The sequence below is a fragment of the Tripterygium wilfordii genome, chromosome 2 (genome assembly GCF_013401445.1).
Source record: "Tripterygium wilfordii isolate XIE 37 chromosome 2, ASM1340144v1, whole genome shotgun sequence".
NCBI lineage: Eukaryota > Viridiplantae > Streptophyta > Magnoliopsida > Celastrales > Celastraceae > Tripterygium > Tripterygium wilfordii.
Window position 1 is genome coordinate 553,998 of NC_052233.1, and position 16,550 is coordinate 570,547.

At 37.1% G+C, this 16,550-nt stretch overlaps 3 protein-coding genes across 4 annotated transcripts; 2 read left to right on the forward strand and 1 right to left on the reverse strand.

Annotated features, from left to right (window-relative positions):
* Positions 1-2,832: 2,832 nt before the first annotated feature.
* On the forward strand, positions 2,833-5,382 carry LOC119983054 (casbene synthase, chloroplastic-like). The gene is made up of 6 exons (XM_038826713.1): positions 2,833-2,963; positions 3,053-3,326; positions 3,422-3,800; positions 4,033-4,390; positions 4,482-4,727; positions 4,909-5,382. The coding sequence occupies exons 1-6, from the start codon at positions 2,856-2,858 to the stop codon at positions 5,206-5,208; spliced, it is 1,665 nt and encodes a 554-aa protein (XP_038682641.1). The 5' UTR covers positions 2,833-2,855; the 3' UTR covers positions 5,209-5,382.
* A 1,189-nt stretch (positions 5,383-6,571) lies between these two features.
* On the forward strand, positions 6,572-8,591 carry LOC120005732 (V-type proton ATPase subunit c2). The gene is made up of 3 exons (XM_038855530.1): positions 6,572-6,779; positions 7,512-7,797; positions 8,225-8,591. The coding sequence occupies exons 1-3, from the start codon at positions 6,701-6,703 to the stop codon at positions 8,355-8,357; spliced, it is 498 nt and encodes a 165-aa protein (XP_038711458.1). The 5' UTR covers positions 6,572-6,700; the 3' UTR covers positions 8,358-8,591.
* A 539-nt stretch (positions 8,592-9,130) lies between these two features.
* LOC120016716 (epimerase family protein SDR39U1 homolog, chloroplastic-like) lies at positions 9,131-15,724 on the reverse strand. Of its 2 annotated transcripts, none has more exons than XM_038869622.1 (13): positions 14,828-15,724; positions 14,686-14,739; positions 14,257-14,332; positions 13,980-14,039; positions 13,621-13,739; positions 12,870-12,914; positions 12,621-12,699; positions 12,180-12,241; positions 11,280-11,382; positions 10,914-10,974; positions 10,060-10,130; positions 9,572-9,711; positions 9,131-9,484 (listed from the first exon to the last, which is right to left on the reverse strand). In XM_038869622.1, the coding sequence occupies exons 1-13, from the start codon at positions 14,912-14,914 to the stop codon at positions 9,383-9,385; spliced, it is 1,059 nt and encodes a 352-aa protein (XP_038725550.1). In that variant the 5' UTR covers positions 14,915-15,724; the 3' UTR covers positions 9,131-9,382. The 2 variants fall into 2 exon arrangements, with proteins under 2 accessions (XP_038725550.1, XP_038725558.1); XM_038869630.1 differs by having other exon boundaries at positions 14,257-14,339; positions 14,828-14,913.
* Between the last annotated feature and the right edge of the window lie 826 nt (positions 15,725-16,550).

Below are 16,550 nucleotides of genomic sequence, written 5' to 3' on the forward strand. Positions count from 1 at the left end.
CCACATGGGATGGGAGTTCAAGTCTAGCATCATAAGTTTGGGTCTAACTATATATTGAAAACTCAGGTTATAAGCTAGACTCTAAATTCAACATCTTTCGATGTGGGATTCTCATCAACTTCAAAGACTCATATATGCCACCACCGTCAGAGATAATTCAATATTCGATTTTATTATGATAGTTATCATTATGAAGATAATAGAAGGTTTGAGGTGGATTTTGTCATCTCTTGGCCAAAACTTACGATTATGTGGTTGAATGCATAAAAAAAACGTAACATCTCGTTTGTTTTTTTTTCCCTTCTTTCTTTTTTTATAAAATATATGACCACCCACAATTCATGGATCCAGGAGAGATCATTTGTCAAAAAACACTGACCCCTGCAGTGAATAACTCAAGTCGTCGGATTAATTTAATGACTTAAAATAACTTTTCTTAAAATATTTTTCCGACACACAGAGATCGAAATTTAAAAACATCTCTCACACTGTTTCTACTCTATCCAAGCCAAAAGAGGACGAAGACGACACCATTAGCTCGCTTAATTTAGCTATAAATAATAATGTTAAAATATGAGTAGCACTGACACACACCTAAGACGCTAGCCGACGGTTCCATAATATGACCGTTGTAATTTTCTCCATTTATTAGTCTTATAGGCTACTGTATTTCACAACTTGAAAATGATAAGTATCTTCTTTCTCTCCTACTCTCTGATCTTGTTACTTTTATTCTTTAATTCACTTCCGCAATTTATATAAAGAATTACACGGTATCGGTGCAGTACATTTTTTTGGCCTGAAAAGTGAATTTTCGTTCCGCTGACCGATTGTTATTGAGGGTGGCGGCAGCAGCATCGATCTTTTAGTAGCTGATCAACTTCTTCTTTCTTTTCTTCTGTTCTTAATATCCCACGCAAGCCTACACAAAATCAGGCGTCGCCGTACTCCGCCTCACGCACCCCCATCTGTCGGCACGTAGCTCAGTGTCTATGCATCTCTCCTCCAGCGAGAATACCGTGTAGATCTTCTGAAGCCATTCATAACACCATCTCGGTGGACCCTCCATTTGTTTTGAAAAATATAGTGTAGCAATGCATCTGTCTAGTTTTCTCTTTGATTGTGGAGAAGAGACGTGTGGTGGGTCATGTGTGTTTTGTGACAATGAGTTCGTGGGAGAGAGGAGTGGTGATCCAGAGAAGAAAGTGAAAGAACAATAAAAGTGAAATGATGGGCTAACATGTGATCTTTGGTTCGACATGTGTTATTTTTTGTTTGGTGTTAGCAGTGATATGTGACTGAAATGACATGGTTATTTTATCTATTTTAATTGTATTAACTCTTTGTCTCCTTAAGAAGTAAGGATAGATAAGTATTGTGTGTTTAGCTAAATAGTGCTAACTATTGTGTGTTTAGGTGTCGGTAGGGCTCTAGCTAAGCAGTAAATTTGTGGAACTCACCATAGGATGAGTCATGTCGTGTAGCTCAGTGTCTATGCATCTCTCCTCCAGCGAGAATACCGTGTAGATCTTCTGAAGCCATTCATAACACCATCTCGGTGGACCCTCCGTTTGTTTTGAAAAATAGTCTAGCAATGCATCTGTCTAGTTTTCTCTTTGATTGTGGAGAAGAGACGTGTGGTGGGTCATGTGTGTTTTGTGACAATGAGTTCGTGGGAGAGAGGAGTGGTGATCCAGAGAAAAAAAGTAAAAGAACAATAAAAATGAAATGATGGGCTAACATGTGATTTTTGGTTCGACATGTGTTATTTTTTGTTTGGTGTTAGCAGTGATATGTGACTGACATGACATGGTTATTTTATCTATTTTAATTGTATTAACTCTTTGTCTCCTTAAGAAGTAAGGATAGATAAGTATTGTGTGTTTAGCTAAATAGTGCTAACTATTGTGTGTTTAGCTAACGGTAGGGCTCTAGCTAAGCAGTAAATTTGTGGAACTCACCATAGGATGAGTCATGTCGTGTAGGTAATTGTTAAAAAATTTAGTATATACACTACAAACCAATCTTCTTGCTTTGGGCTAAAAGCTCGCATGACTTTATTCTTCTTAGATAGTCGCCATTAGTTGTTATGTTCAGAAAATCATTGGTTCAGATGGTTAAGTTAGTTGTTGGAGCCCCTTAACACATTTGCGTGGGAGGTCGTAGATTCTAACACACACTCTAGTGCGATTTAACGTTATTTTCACACTGGGCTTCGACCCATGACTTAATCGGTTTATGTGATTTGCGGGTATTACATGTGGCCTGTGGGTTTACCATTGAGGTGGAGTTCGGTGGGCTGTGCTTTAGGTGGGTTCCCTCGTCGCAAAAAAAAAAAAAAAAAGAGACTGAACATTTATTTATGTCACTCGGTTGTGTCATGATGCAAACAGAATCCTGTTATCACAACTGGATTGACTTGCTAGGAACAATGGTAAGATAAACACAAAGGATAAAGAATCATTCTCTGAATATAAAGATGAGAATCACTCTCACAAAGGAATTACTCCAAGAATAACACAATTTCTCATGTCAATTGCCATAATTTCCTCCTTTCCAGCCCCTTCTTTCATGCTGCTTATAGTCAAGCCTTTGTGCCAATTAAAGCTCCCCTGATCACGCAAGCATTTGGGTCCACGTTCTATTGCATCATGTTATGTCAATCGATGTGAGATAAAGTTTTAACAGTAATCCAAGTCAGCACAAACAGAGCGGCCATTGATAATCCAATAGTGCACCAGCCATGCATACGTTCAACGATAAGGACTGAATATGGTCTATAAATACCATGCTCTCTCAACTCTAGCACTTCACACATCACTCCCAATCAAATTTCTCTATTTTATATCGTATCTATGGCAACAAAAGCCGATCAGACAGTGCTGTCTTTACGTAGAACAGCAAATTTTCCTCCTGCGATATGGGGTCCTCAATACTTTGCTTCCATTTCCTTTGATGAATCGGTAACTAATCACATCTCCTAATTGTTATTTATTTAATGAAAGTGATCTTGCTGTAATTAATTATGTTTTTTGTTCTGTGTTTTCTTTAGGTATTTGAATTGTACACCAAACAAGTGGAAGATTTGAAAGGCCATGTTGAAGATATGTTGACTGATACTAAAGTCAACATAGTGGAGAAAGTCAAACTCATCGACTTGTTATGCCGTCTTGGTATATCATACCACTTTGAGAGTGAGATTGAAGATCAATTGAATCAAAATTTTGATTCCTTGCTTAACATAGTTGAAAATGATGTGTATGACCTAAACACGATTGCAATTTTATTTCGAGCGTTTCGACAACATGGTTACAAAATGTCTTGCGGTAAGTCAATAAAATTTTATTTATTTATTAATATATATATGAATTCTCCAATAACGACGTGTTTATATATTGTTTTTATTGGCTTTGCAATACAGATGTGTTTAATAAATTCAAGGATAGTGATGGCAATTTCAAGGAGAGCTCAGTTAATGATGTCCATGGCATGCTAAGCCTATACGAAGCTGCTCATTTGAGTATGTATATTGGGGAAGATCGTTTTTTAGATGAATTCCTCACTTGCACGAGTACTCGCCTCAAATCTATGGAAAACCAATGTGAACCTCATCTTGCAAAGCAGATAGCTTATGCTTTGCAACAACCCCTTCACAAGGGCATGCCAAGAATTGAATCGAGACAATTCATCTCTTCCTATGAACAAGACGAGTCTTGCAATGAGATGTTGCTCAAGCTGGCTAAATTAGATTTTAATCGAGTACAGTTGTTGCACCAGCAAGAGCTTAGCCATATTTCGAGGTAATATTTCTTGTTGGATTAAGCCCAATAAAGTGTTATAGCGTAAATAATACCTTCAGTGGATTGGGCTTAAATTCTCTCACCTTCTCACATTATTCTTCTCATCTATCTCAATTTCTTCAAATTATAACATAGAGAGAAAGATTAATTGTGAAACTACATATGATGTGTGTGTGTGTGTGTGTGTGTATGTTTGTATTATTTTCCTTTTCTTTTTTGGTTTGTGTTGCAGGTGGTATGATAAGTTGGACATTCCTTCAAATTTTCCTTATGCAAGAGAAAGAATTGCAGAAAGTCACATTTGGTCTGTTGGGATTTACTTTGAGCCTCGCTACTCTGATGCTCGAATAATTCTCACCAAAGTTATAACAATGATATCGATTCTAGATGACACATACGATCTCTATGGTACCATTGAAGAACTTCGACTACTAACACCTGCAATACAGAGGTGGAACATAGACGCCATTGATCAGATGCCAGAGTACATGAAATGTCTCTATAATGTTCTCATGAATGTTTATCATGAATTTGAGAATCAATTGAAAAGTGAAGGGAGATCCTATATTGTCTCTTATGCAAGAGATGCGGTAAAATATATATTTAATTTTCTAGTCTCAAATTCTTGTATGTTTTTTTTTTTCTTTTTGGGGAGGGCATTAAAACTTGTTTTCTTATTAGATGAAAGAACTCACGAGAGGCTACCATATTGAGGCGGAGTGGTTCCATGGAGGAATTGTGCCAACATTTGATGAATACTTGAAAAACGGATTAATCACAAGCGGTTATCACACAATCCTATCAGCTTCTTTTCTAGGAATGGGAGAAATTGCAGGAATGAATGCTTTCGAATGGTTGAAAAGTAGTCCAAGTATTGTTACAACTTCAATGGCAATTGGTCGACTCATGAACGACCTAGTGTCTCAGGTACATGTTGCGAAAAGTCACTCATCGCTAAAATAAAAATGTAATGATTTAACAGTTGTTAAGCTCATATGCTCTTTGATTTAATAAGACGCATTTTAAAACCTTGAAAACCCTGTGATAGTTTGGGTTTGAACTTAAAAGTTGGAAAGCGTATCCAAAAATTAATGTTTCTACCTTGTAGGATGAGCAAGAAAGGGGAGATGCTGCATCAGCAGTTGAGGTGTATATGAAGCAACATGGAACGTCTGAGAGTGAAGCAATCAAGTATGTGGAGCAGAAGGTGGCGGATGCGTGGAAAGATATCAATGAAGGACTTATGGGACGACCAAATAACATGTCCATGCAGCTTCTCATGCGAGTGGTCAACATTGCACGTGTGACTCATTTCGTTTACAAGTTTGACGATGCATACACAAATTCAACTACTTCAAAACACCACGTCAAGGCCTTGTTCATTGACCAGATTCCTGTCCCAGAATAGAAGTCAGTCGGTCAACGATTAAAAAACTTGGATTTTCAAGTTGGATGGATATAAGTGTGTGAGAAGAAATGTATATGTGTGTGTGTACCCTCTATTAAGGCTTTGTGTTGTGTATGCATGTACGTGTGTGAGATGCATATATAGTGTAATGAATAAGATGAACTATAATCTGTTTGAGTACGTTCTGTTCATGCTTGGATTTTGAATATTTTAGAATAATTTTTTACAATTTATATATAGTATATCTTGTTTGCCGGTCCGAGTTTGATTCTCATTGGTATCAACATTCTTGTAGGTTGTAGTCACGCATTGAATTTCGACCCAACTTACTCTGTCGTTGGGTGTGAAATTTTTGTGTCCGAAGCTTGACGGTCCGATTTTAAAACCATGCCTTATATGAGTTAATTGAAGTTTTTTAAAATTGTTAACTGATTATATATGATTTAACTTCTCTCTAAATTTCTCTCTCAACCTCCCTCTCCCTCTTTATAGTTTGCCTTGTATGAGTTAATTGAAGTTCTTTCAAATTGTTAACTGATTATATATAATTAGATATAAAAAATAACTCTCTCTCTCAACCTCTCTCCCTCGAATACACAACCTTCTTTTTAGTGTTTTCTCTTAATTTGTTGTATTTCCTTCCAGACCTGGGGACTTTCTCCTCAGATCTGATGTTTTCCTCCATCATTTGAGTGGTTTCCTCCCTCTCTCATTCAGATCTGGCTTTTTGGGCGTTGATGTGAGTTTTGCTGTCAGCGACGTCCGTCTTTTGGTAGTTTTGTTCAAGATTGTGAAGAAAATATCTCAAAATGTCAACATTTGCTCCACCAATCTTGTAATTTGGGAAGCCTTCATGACAGTGCACCATTGTGCTACGTATGTTGCTTCAAAGTCGCTGTCTACTCCCAAAAAAGAGTTATATCTCTTTGTTCCTGTTATTGTTTTGGATTTTTTTTTCTTGATACATGATTTGTATTTTCGTGTTATGTTTTTAGAGGTGGATCCTCCTTCTCTCATGAAATCTGTGCTGTTTGGTTCTAATATAAGCTTCTAATTATCAAAAAAAAAAAAAACAATTGAAATTCTTTCAGCAGTAATTCTCCAACCGTATTTACACAAGATTTTGATAGTGAATACATAAGTGGGCCTTATGAACAGACTTCATTGTGGGCTTTGAGCCCACACTCCTTGCAAACAGAATCCTCTCTCTAGATTAAATGGGCCCAATAAATATTAAGCCCACCTACGTTGGCCCATATCTGATGGCAAAATAAACTATTAGGGCTCGGGTTTGAACCGCCCAAACATGTCACCTACCAAAACCCATTATAAAATGTAGCTGGACCAATCTAGTCCACTCGTTTCATCTTCATTCTTCCACGGACAACAAAAGGCCAGAGAGAGATCAAAAAAATCTCTGGAAGATTAAACAATTCACGAAGACACTACTACCGGATCTAAACGACACCGCTCCAGATCTACTTGATCGACCATGGCCTCGACTTTCAGCGGCGATGAAACTGCACCTTTCTTCGGCTTCCTTGGGGCGGCGGCGGCCCTCGTTTTCTCCTGTATATGACCCTCCCGTCAACTTTTGTTCTTCGATTCTGAGTTTAATCTTTCTATTCTTGTATTATTATGATATGTCTGCTTGAATTCGATCTCGTTTTATTATGGATTGGTCGATTACAGTTATATTATCTGATTTTTCTATGCGAAATGTTTGATTGGAATTTCGGTGTTAGTGAAATAAAAATTCGTTTCGATCTATGTGCATTAGAATTTTAATTTAAATTAACCAGGATCCTGAAAGACGTCTAGTATTTGAGTAAGATTAGCATATCACTTAGTTGGATTTGTTTCTTTATTTGATTGTCAATGAGGATAACGAATAACATTGCGTAGATTTTCTCTTAGTGAAATCCGAATTTTGTTAACTTTTCATGAGTTTCTGATTTTCGATAAGATAATTGTATGGATTTTGATCCAGATTTTAGCTGTGACATGGAAGTTCCTTTCAATCTAGCTGTTGAAACAAAAGTTATACTTCAGCTTCTTTCTTCTTTTCTTTTTTTTGGTTCAATTGGACTTGCTGTCTTGCTGATGTAGGTCCTGTATGATCAATCCCTTTGAAAACTATGTTTCACTTATGGTACCAGTTACTCAACTCTGATTTATACAATTAAATGCATCCTGGTTAACGCTGATTGTATAATAGTTATTGACATGTAAACAACTGGAGTCGAGAACAATATAAGATGAATAATATTATCGTTGAAAGTTGGGGTTTATTTGTTGGTTAGGTATGGGAGCCGCATATGGAACAGCTAAGAGTGGTGTTGGTGTTGCCTCAATGGGAGTGATGAGACCCGAGCTGGTGATGAAGTCAATTGTTCCTGTTGTTATGGCTGGTGTCTTGGGTATCTATGGCTTAATTATTGCTGTTATTATCAGTACCGGAATTAACCCCAAGGCCAAGTCATACTACCTTTTTGATGGATATGCACATCTCTCATCTGGTCTTGCTTGTGGGCTTGCTGGGCTCTCTGCTGGAATGGCAATTGGAATTGTTGGTGATGCAGGTGTCAGGTATAATGTCCTTCCTTCGTGCATATGGATATGTAATGTGTATGCTGTTGTTTATTATTAATGTTAATGTTTGTGATCAATATTTTATGGTGTGGGGGACACTTGGGTTTCTTTCCTTGTTTTTGATGATTGTTTCTGTTTGCATCAAAACACATTGGATTTTTTAATATACTCGAAGTTTAATTGGATTTTTTTTGGGAAAATTGTATTTGAATTGATCGCATACATTAAGGTTGTAAGAATTATTTGCTGACAATTGGTCAAATTTTAAGAGACTCTTAGGCTGAAGTAAGTATGATGGTAACAATAAATTTTACCTGTAGTGTGGAAGACCTCCTTTTTGAATGCTTTTTGTAGATACTCTATCATAAAGATAATATTGTCTCTTCATGGCAAGGAGGTGATGGTTTGTGTTTTCCTTCTGCAGAGCTAATGCCCAGCAGCCAAAACTTTTTGTTGGAATGATCCTTATCCTCATCTTTGCTGAGGCGTTGGCCCTTTACGGGCTTATTGTTGGAATCATCTTGTCCTCTAGAGCTGGGCAATCCAGGGCAGAATAAAAGGGAACTGTGGCACCTTGTATTCTTTAATTGCTTATCCGTGTTACTCACAGGAAGATTTCCTTTTATTCTCAGGTTGGCTGATGTTTGACGGCCCTTGCAGGGGTCTCAGAATTTTATTGTTCCGACCGTTTGTCAAGCATCACGATGGTTGTCTGTGCTATTAGTACAAGTATTTAGTTTCTTGGCAAGCTGTTCATGTTTGGTTTTCTCTATCAATGTATTTTGCAGACATTTCAAACTGTCATAGGTACTTAAATTTCTTAAATTTCTGGAACCAGCATGTCTGGTCCTTATTATTTATGGACACTTTACTCAACTGCGTGCATCTAGTTTCGGGTACTGCTAAGCCTCTACGTAATTTCTTTTGATTAAATTTTGGTTTCTGAAAGGTAAGCTTGGTAGATCATTTATTTCAGTATTGGGTGCTGTTCTTCCATGGTGAAATCGTATTCTCTGTAATTTTGTGTTAAGTGTAACTTTTTGGTTGAGTATTAAGGACAAGTGTATACCATTAAGTGTGTGCAAACTCATAGTTATGAGGTAAACCGAACATTATAGTATACTTATAATTATGGCTTAAACCCAACATTCTACACACTAGATCGGGTGGCATGTATAAATAAGACCACCTGATTCAGTGAATCTTTTGGCAAACCAAATAGGAACATAAAGGTGATTAAAGTTACTGTATATGTATCTAGATTCAAAAGTGCTCAAAAAGGACCATAAAAAAAAAAAAAGGAAAATGAGCAAGCAAGAGACTCCTTGGATGAATATCAGCCATTGCTTCGTGAGTTGACCAGCTTTTATTAGAGAATTATATATGATCCAACCTTAATTAGTGTATGCGCTTAATTAACACTTCAAGAACATTACTAAAGAAAGAGAGAAGCTAATAAAATAAGACAATTGGTCCCAAATAATCCAAGTTGTTTGCTAATGCAGAGCCTCAAAAAGGAACTAATTAAGAGCAATGTATGTATGAGCTTTGTCATGTCACATCTCATCTCATGCTCTTAATCTTATGACAGAATGGCCTTGAGTGCATCTTTGACATGGGGGTATTTATAACGAAAACCCAACTCCTGGGCTCTAGCAGGAACCACCTTTTGCCCATCCAGAACCTGCAAACAGCTCCATATCAATATTTCAGCAAACATGAAATTAGGAAATGAATAAACAAGGGAACATCAAAGGAGTGCAGTTTTTACCACAGAAGCACCTTCTCCAAGGACTGCTTTGAGAGCAAAGTCAGGAACAGGCAGCCATGACGGTCGCCCCAGGACATTTCCCAATTGCTCGCACATTTCTGCAAATCGGACAGGGTGTGGCGCAGTTCCATTGATAACACCTGATATACAAGTTCAGTCATGTATTTGTGTTTGCTTGTCTAGAACCAACAACATATGGTCATGGCTAAAAAGGAGACTTGTCAACAAATAGCAGCAAATGATATTGATGATATTAAGTATTAAAAGTTACACAAGCATGGTAGCAAAGTCTCTTTATCTAATCATCTGAGCCGGTATGGACAGAACTACTATGTTTTAATACTGAATTGTAAAAGCAACAAGTGTCAGCATGAAGTCAGAAAGGTCTAGGCTGCTGAACACCAAGAAGAGAATTGCCTGTAAAAAATTCCGCTGTCTAGCCATATAAATCATGTAAGAATAAGTTTTTTTTATCAATAGAATATTACCTTTGTAAGATGGATTGGATAAAGCTTCATATATTAGGTTCACTATGTCGTCCAAGTGAATCCAGGAAAACCTGCAGAAAAGGAGCAGTACTAAAGATTGTGAAGCCCATAATTCACTTCTGGGAATTTTGTGAAAAGTAGGTCAAGTTACACACATGAAATTATCAAAATTACAATGCAGATGACAAGGCAAAGTGGTAAATAGGAAGAATTCAGGAAATGGGTGCAGATCCAAGGATTTATTACATTGTTCTTAAATTGAACTGTTAATCTGATGAAAGCTGCAGCTTTATTTTATTTTAGTTTTCTAAAGCAGACCAGCATATTTAAACAACCAGCTCCCTACTGGTGGCTTCATGGTTCTTTAAATTTATAGTTATACTCATTGTTTGTATATCAACAAAATACTATTACAACAAGTGTTAGATTTTTGAAGGACCTTGGGAGAGCCCATGTTAATGGGCCTACACTTGAGCTTGTAGACAAGTGGCTGGGGGTGGCTCATCTTACTCAAAAGCTTAACCTCATAAGTTGGGTCCATCCAGCTTTGCTTATAAGCCATTCACACTCTTTTTTTCAATGTGGGACGTGTGTGTACTTCAACACTTCCCCTCACACACTAGTCCCTACAACCCATCCTACTTGTCATATCAAATCCATTCTTAGAGGTGCTTATTCACTTGTCACATCCCTTTGTGTGCTCAGAGGTGGTACTACACTTGTCATGGTTGTGTACTCAGAGGTGGGAGCTGTGTGCACAATAGTTGTGTCCTTTTTCATAGGGCTTAACAAACTGTGATTTACTAATGAATAGTTACTACACTTATTTTCACAGGAAGAGAATTGTAGCATACCATTGTCGTCCAGAGCCCACAGGTCCGCCAACAAACACCATGAAGAGAGGGATCATTTTTGCTGCAAGGAACAAACTGGGAGTGAACATAGCACCAGAAACAACATAATCAACACTGGACACGTAGCTTTGCTGTCACTGAGACCAAGTAAAATCAATTCAATATACTTGAGGTTAAGACAGTTATTTTTGAGAGAATAAAACATGAATGCTAACATCGATATTGTTGGGGAATGTATTCTAAACCCCACAAACCAATATTCCTTCAGCCATGAGCAGACAGCTTATAGGATAACTGAATACACAGAGAAGTATGCAGCAACAGGAAGGAAAATGGGGAAAAAAGGCCCTCAAAAGATAAATATACCTAAAGCACCGCCATCTTTACCAAGAACAACGCCAATGCGAATAAGAGCTAGTCTTACATCCTTATTTACTTTGAGAGCTGTTGCTTCCCATTCTCTGCATATCTGAAAAGAAGTTAGAAGATAAGTACATTGGGTGAGATTTTAAGGATATATATGCACATGAAAGTTTATGTCAAAACTATGTTTTGCCATTAAGCTAGTTGGAACATGCATATGTAGCACATTCCTCAAAAGGTCACCCTCGTTCTGTGCAGCTAACCAACTAGAGTGGTTGAAATCTGGAAGATAAGCACTGGGAATTTGTGATTAACCAGTTGCTGTAGTAGTTTTTTTTTTTTCATTATCATCTACAGATAGTAAGGTGTTAAGTGAATGATAAAATAAATCACAACTCATAGACTTCGGCGTGCCAAGAACAATGGTAAAATCTCAAAAGTTTGGTCCGAGTAGAGATGCCGTGGCCGTGAAGAGCTATACTCTATCATCCTTGCAACGACTGTTTACATTTTAAAAACATGCAAGAGATTCTACAAAATCATACAATGCTCAAGTCTTATCAGACATTTACTTTAATTAAATAGAAACCCTGGTTGTAAATTTGAATTTTAAATTGGTCATCTTAAATGTCATGGCCTGTCGCATTCTTTAAGCTTCTCTCCCTTCAACGGATGAACCTTTCACCCCAGTGGGTGACAGACTAATCAGTGACTTCTGCACCTCCCTCTAAATTTATCAAATGCAAAGGTGTAACAAGGTAAACACCTTTAAGAAAAAGAAGCAAATGAACTTCAGATTAAATATTCAAGAAGAAATTGATCTACATTACTTGCACAGAAATTAAAATTATGAAGAATTAGCTCTTGTTTAAATCACATCTATTTTTTGTTTTTAAAATTTACCTCAGCCAAGTAATCATTTCCTGACGGACTGCGCTCGTCAAATACCTGTGTCTCACTAGTGCCTGGTCATTGAAAATAACGAAAATGAAAAGACGACTAAGATCCTAACAAAAAGAAAGAGGTAGTAAATATCAAGAATTTAGTAAGATAACCAAAGTAAAAACTCTAGTTATCAACAGAAATATGCTTCAAGATCTTCACTGTTCTACAGATGTCGTAAATTGAGTTAACACCATTTGTCCACTATCATATGAATGTCATCTGAAGCCAATATAATAACTCAGGCTCAATAATGAAAGAAAAACGTAACAGATCAATACACTACATATCAAACATAACATTGAAAAATCAATAAAAGAAAAAGACAGATACCAAAAAAGTACATACAGAGAAAAACACAATAGCCAAAACAGAGTTCAGAATTCTGAGCTAGAAATGTACCATAATAGCCAACCGCTGTTGCACTGACCAAAACAGTGGGCCGAACTCCTTCTGGTGAATTATTGATTAGATCTACAACCTTCAGAATTAGTTTAAATTGCTGGGTGAAAAAACAAGCCAGAGAAATCATATAGCCTCATTGCCTAACGCAAAATAGTATTGTTCCAAAAGTAAATGATAAAAGAAAACCACTTTGCTTTTGATTTTTAGCGATATGCAAACAGTGGTAAAAAGAACATATATCCTTACCTTAGAAGTGACTCTAATCCTGCTTTGCTTGATATCTTTCTTAATCTGCAATACAGTAAGCGATTTCAAGACATACCACCAAAAGAAACCACTTTAAAGCTGTGAAATAAGATTGACCAAAAACCATTTCGAAAAAATCATACTCAATCATAATCCATTTCTTTCCGATTTCTTCTTATTTTTGACAATCTTTTGGTTGATAAAGGGCAAAGGAAAGTCAGGTGCAGATGATCAATACATCAGCCAATGTCAATACTTAAAATAACATGGCCATGCATTCACTACATTCAACTAATAAAATACCAAAAGGGCCTAGAGAGAAAGATATTTTTAATCCAATATCAGGCCATAACTACATACTGGCTTAAGTAGTCAAGCACTTTGTGCTATCATTCTATCATGATGGGGGAATTCTCAAAGAAATACATCAGCATTTTATTTTTTAACTTTTACATATGCCTGTTTACAAGAACACCAGATTTAACTTAAAGATAAATATATCTTCGTAATAGTGTCAATAAGAAACCTCATAAACAAAGCAACACTGAGCTGTTTCAAGCACTCCAATAGAAGCGAGAAACAGATTGATTGAATATCAAAAAACTGGACCCCAAAAGCGAAGATGCTTGTTGAAGTAATAACACATTCAAGTTCGATTTAGTATGCAGTTTCCTCTCATAAAGCTACCACTTATGCATAAGGTATAAGAAAATGATGGAACTAAATAGCTCAATCAGCCTGTAACACAAACCTCAGATGACCATCTCGTACTAATGGGTGTTCCAGCCAAATTTACAACAGCAGTGGAGCCTTGAATACAGCTTTTCCACTCCGGCTCCTCCGCAATCACAATTCCTGGAAAGTCCTTGACTACAGAAGACAGCAGATAGTTCAATTGTTAATAATCTAAAGCCAAAAAAGAGAGAGAGAGAGAGAGAGAGAGATCATCAAAGTGTTGCTGAAAAGTATAATGCTTTTGTGATTTTGAATGTCTAATTATCGAGTCCATCAATAATTAGACAATTCCAAGCAAATGAAAAGTATCCCACGGAAAACAATTTTTCCGGAACAGCAATCCTGAAAACTAGCAAGTGTTCATTACCTTCTTACCAGGAAATATTAACTCGGCTTTGGATTTGGAGCGTGTCAAGACACGAATGTAATGATTATCTGCATGCCAGATGGATGAAGAAAAACAGTTCACAATATCAGGAAGTAAAAAAGATGCTCAGAAATATTTCCAAGCTATGCAATGGAGCAGAACAACTTGTGTGCTTTCTTAAAAAGAAAAAAGAGACAAAAGCTGTAGATACCGCTGCCAATGATGACGATTACAAAATGCAACTATTCAGTTTTTGAAATAACAGCTAGACAGTATGAGGGTAACCTGCTTGCAGTCTTTGCACCAATCTTCTACCTATAAAGCCAGTAGCTCCTGTTACGGATACAGTCATCTGATTTCCCTACAACCTGCAAAAAGTCAATAAAACTCCGAACCAAAGCCAACTCACATTCTAATGAAAATATTAATCCCTAAACATAATTTGAGAACTTAATGACTACAAGAAACTCCATTTGTTTTCCAGATAAATAAGAAACTATATTTGTAGTTATTGATGTCATATCATGTGGTGGCACTCCATAATGATGCATTGCTCAGAAATCAAACAAGGTGGTAGTTTAACATTGAGTAGTCAGTTCACAGTCATTGACATTGATATTGAAACAAACCCAAGTCGAATGATAAACCCAATTGTAAATTTGTAATTACATTATTACGACTATAAATAAGGAAACCGATATCTGAAAGACAAACCTTCTGGGTTTGATCAGAGGCACAGTAAACCCTTACTCTCTTGGCCTGAGACATCTAAACAAGAAAAATAACAGAATCATAAAACCTAAGAACCATTTAGACAATGCAAAAGATGTGAAATGGAGAAGAGCCTGGCACTCACAGAGAAAGACCGAGGAAGATGAAGAGAGTGAGTAGAGGAGATAGAGTTAGTCCATGACAGAGTAGTAGTGGCTCTGCAAAGCTCCATTGATTTCCGATGCTTATACTGCAGAAGCCGTAGCTGACAAAGAAGAGATTGCGCGTCTTATGCAGCTTTTCTTGTGCATCTGTGGTCGATTTGGAGCCACAGCAACCAAACCCCACATATCCATCGCTTCAATCTCTCTCAGACACTCAGTTACCGTTACTCCATTTGGTTTTGGCAGTAAATTTATGGGCCTTTGTTGGGCCTGAAAGAAGCCCAATGTAGCTCAATAATCCTTTCTGGGCCTTGATGCTTGCCTTCAAGTTAGTTGGGCCTCATCATCTCCCATATCCTCCGAGAGTGGGTGCCAACTGCCAAGTACGAAGCTAAGAAAGGAACCAAAAATGGCGACGATGCAATGGTTGGTGCGGCGCCTGTAGCACCGCGGGTGATGATTATGGAGCGAGCGGCTTTTACTTCATCTGACGACAGGAGGGGCGATGCCGGGATCATAGATTGTGCACATTTCTAATGATTCTCGACGAATTTATGCTCCAAGTTTTCTTGTTCATGATATTTGATAATTGAATTCATTGATTTGATTGTTCAATTCCTCTTCGGAAAGTAAGACAGAATACTCTGCTAAGACTACATATTAGTTTCTACAAGAACAGTACATATTAGTACCTTATTATTTAACCGAATTCAAGGCTAACTGACAATGCGGCTACTTTTACCATGATCAATCAAGGAAGGAATGAGGATTGAACCACTTGGGTAATAACCTAATTGATTAATCTCTCTGATTACAAATCACATGGACTCCGAACATCCTAAGTTAGATTTTTCACGTTGGGAGCAATAACTTTATAGCCATGTGCTCAATTTTACCTTGGCAATTCAATTGCTGCAATTGTGTGTGGGATACAAAAGGGATTCAACCTATTTATGGTAAGAATTGGTTGTCAGCAAGGCCCTTATTTCCCCCTAAATAAAATAAATGCAGGTTCTAAGTTATAAACTTATAACTAATAGTCTAATACAACAAAGTTTTCCAAGAAGGTTTAGTGTAAAATGAACACCATTTTCCATGACTGACAGACACAAGGAAAAACTCTTGCAAATTAGCCGAAAACAAATATAGAGAAAAAAAAAAAAGAGATGGATCATCTCAGCACGTTAAAAGGTTCAAATGACAATTTCCTTCAATTAGCAGGAACAACATGCGGGCTGCCGTTTATTCTGCATTATAGGCATCATCATATCAATCAGAGTGAGTAATATAAATTACACTCACTATAATCAACAAGAGAATTAAAATAAAACATCACATGCCCAAACTTGGAGCCATTTGACAGGAAACAGGCTTGATCTCCACTCATATTCTCCATCCCCACCACCACCACCAGCAGCAGAAGTCGGCCTTATTGAGTTGCTACTTGTTACACACCACAAGCCAACTTCACCCATCCCCTCAAAAAGCCCCCACCACCCAAACCCAAAAAAGAAACTATAAAACATCAAATCTCTTAGGATATCCTTATATTCCCCAAACTTCATTTCAAATTTGTTTATTATTAGGTTTATGATTGATTTAATCTTTTGTCCTAAGATTAATTACAAATGCTTGCTGATCCATCATGTACTTGATCAGCTAGGCACTTTGCAATCTGGACTTTAGCACTTCAATTCTAAAATT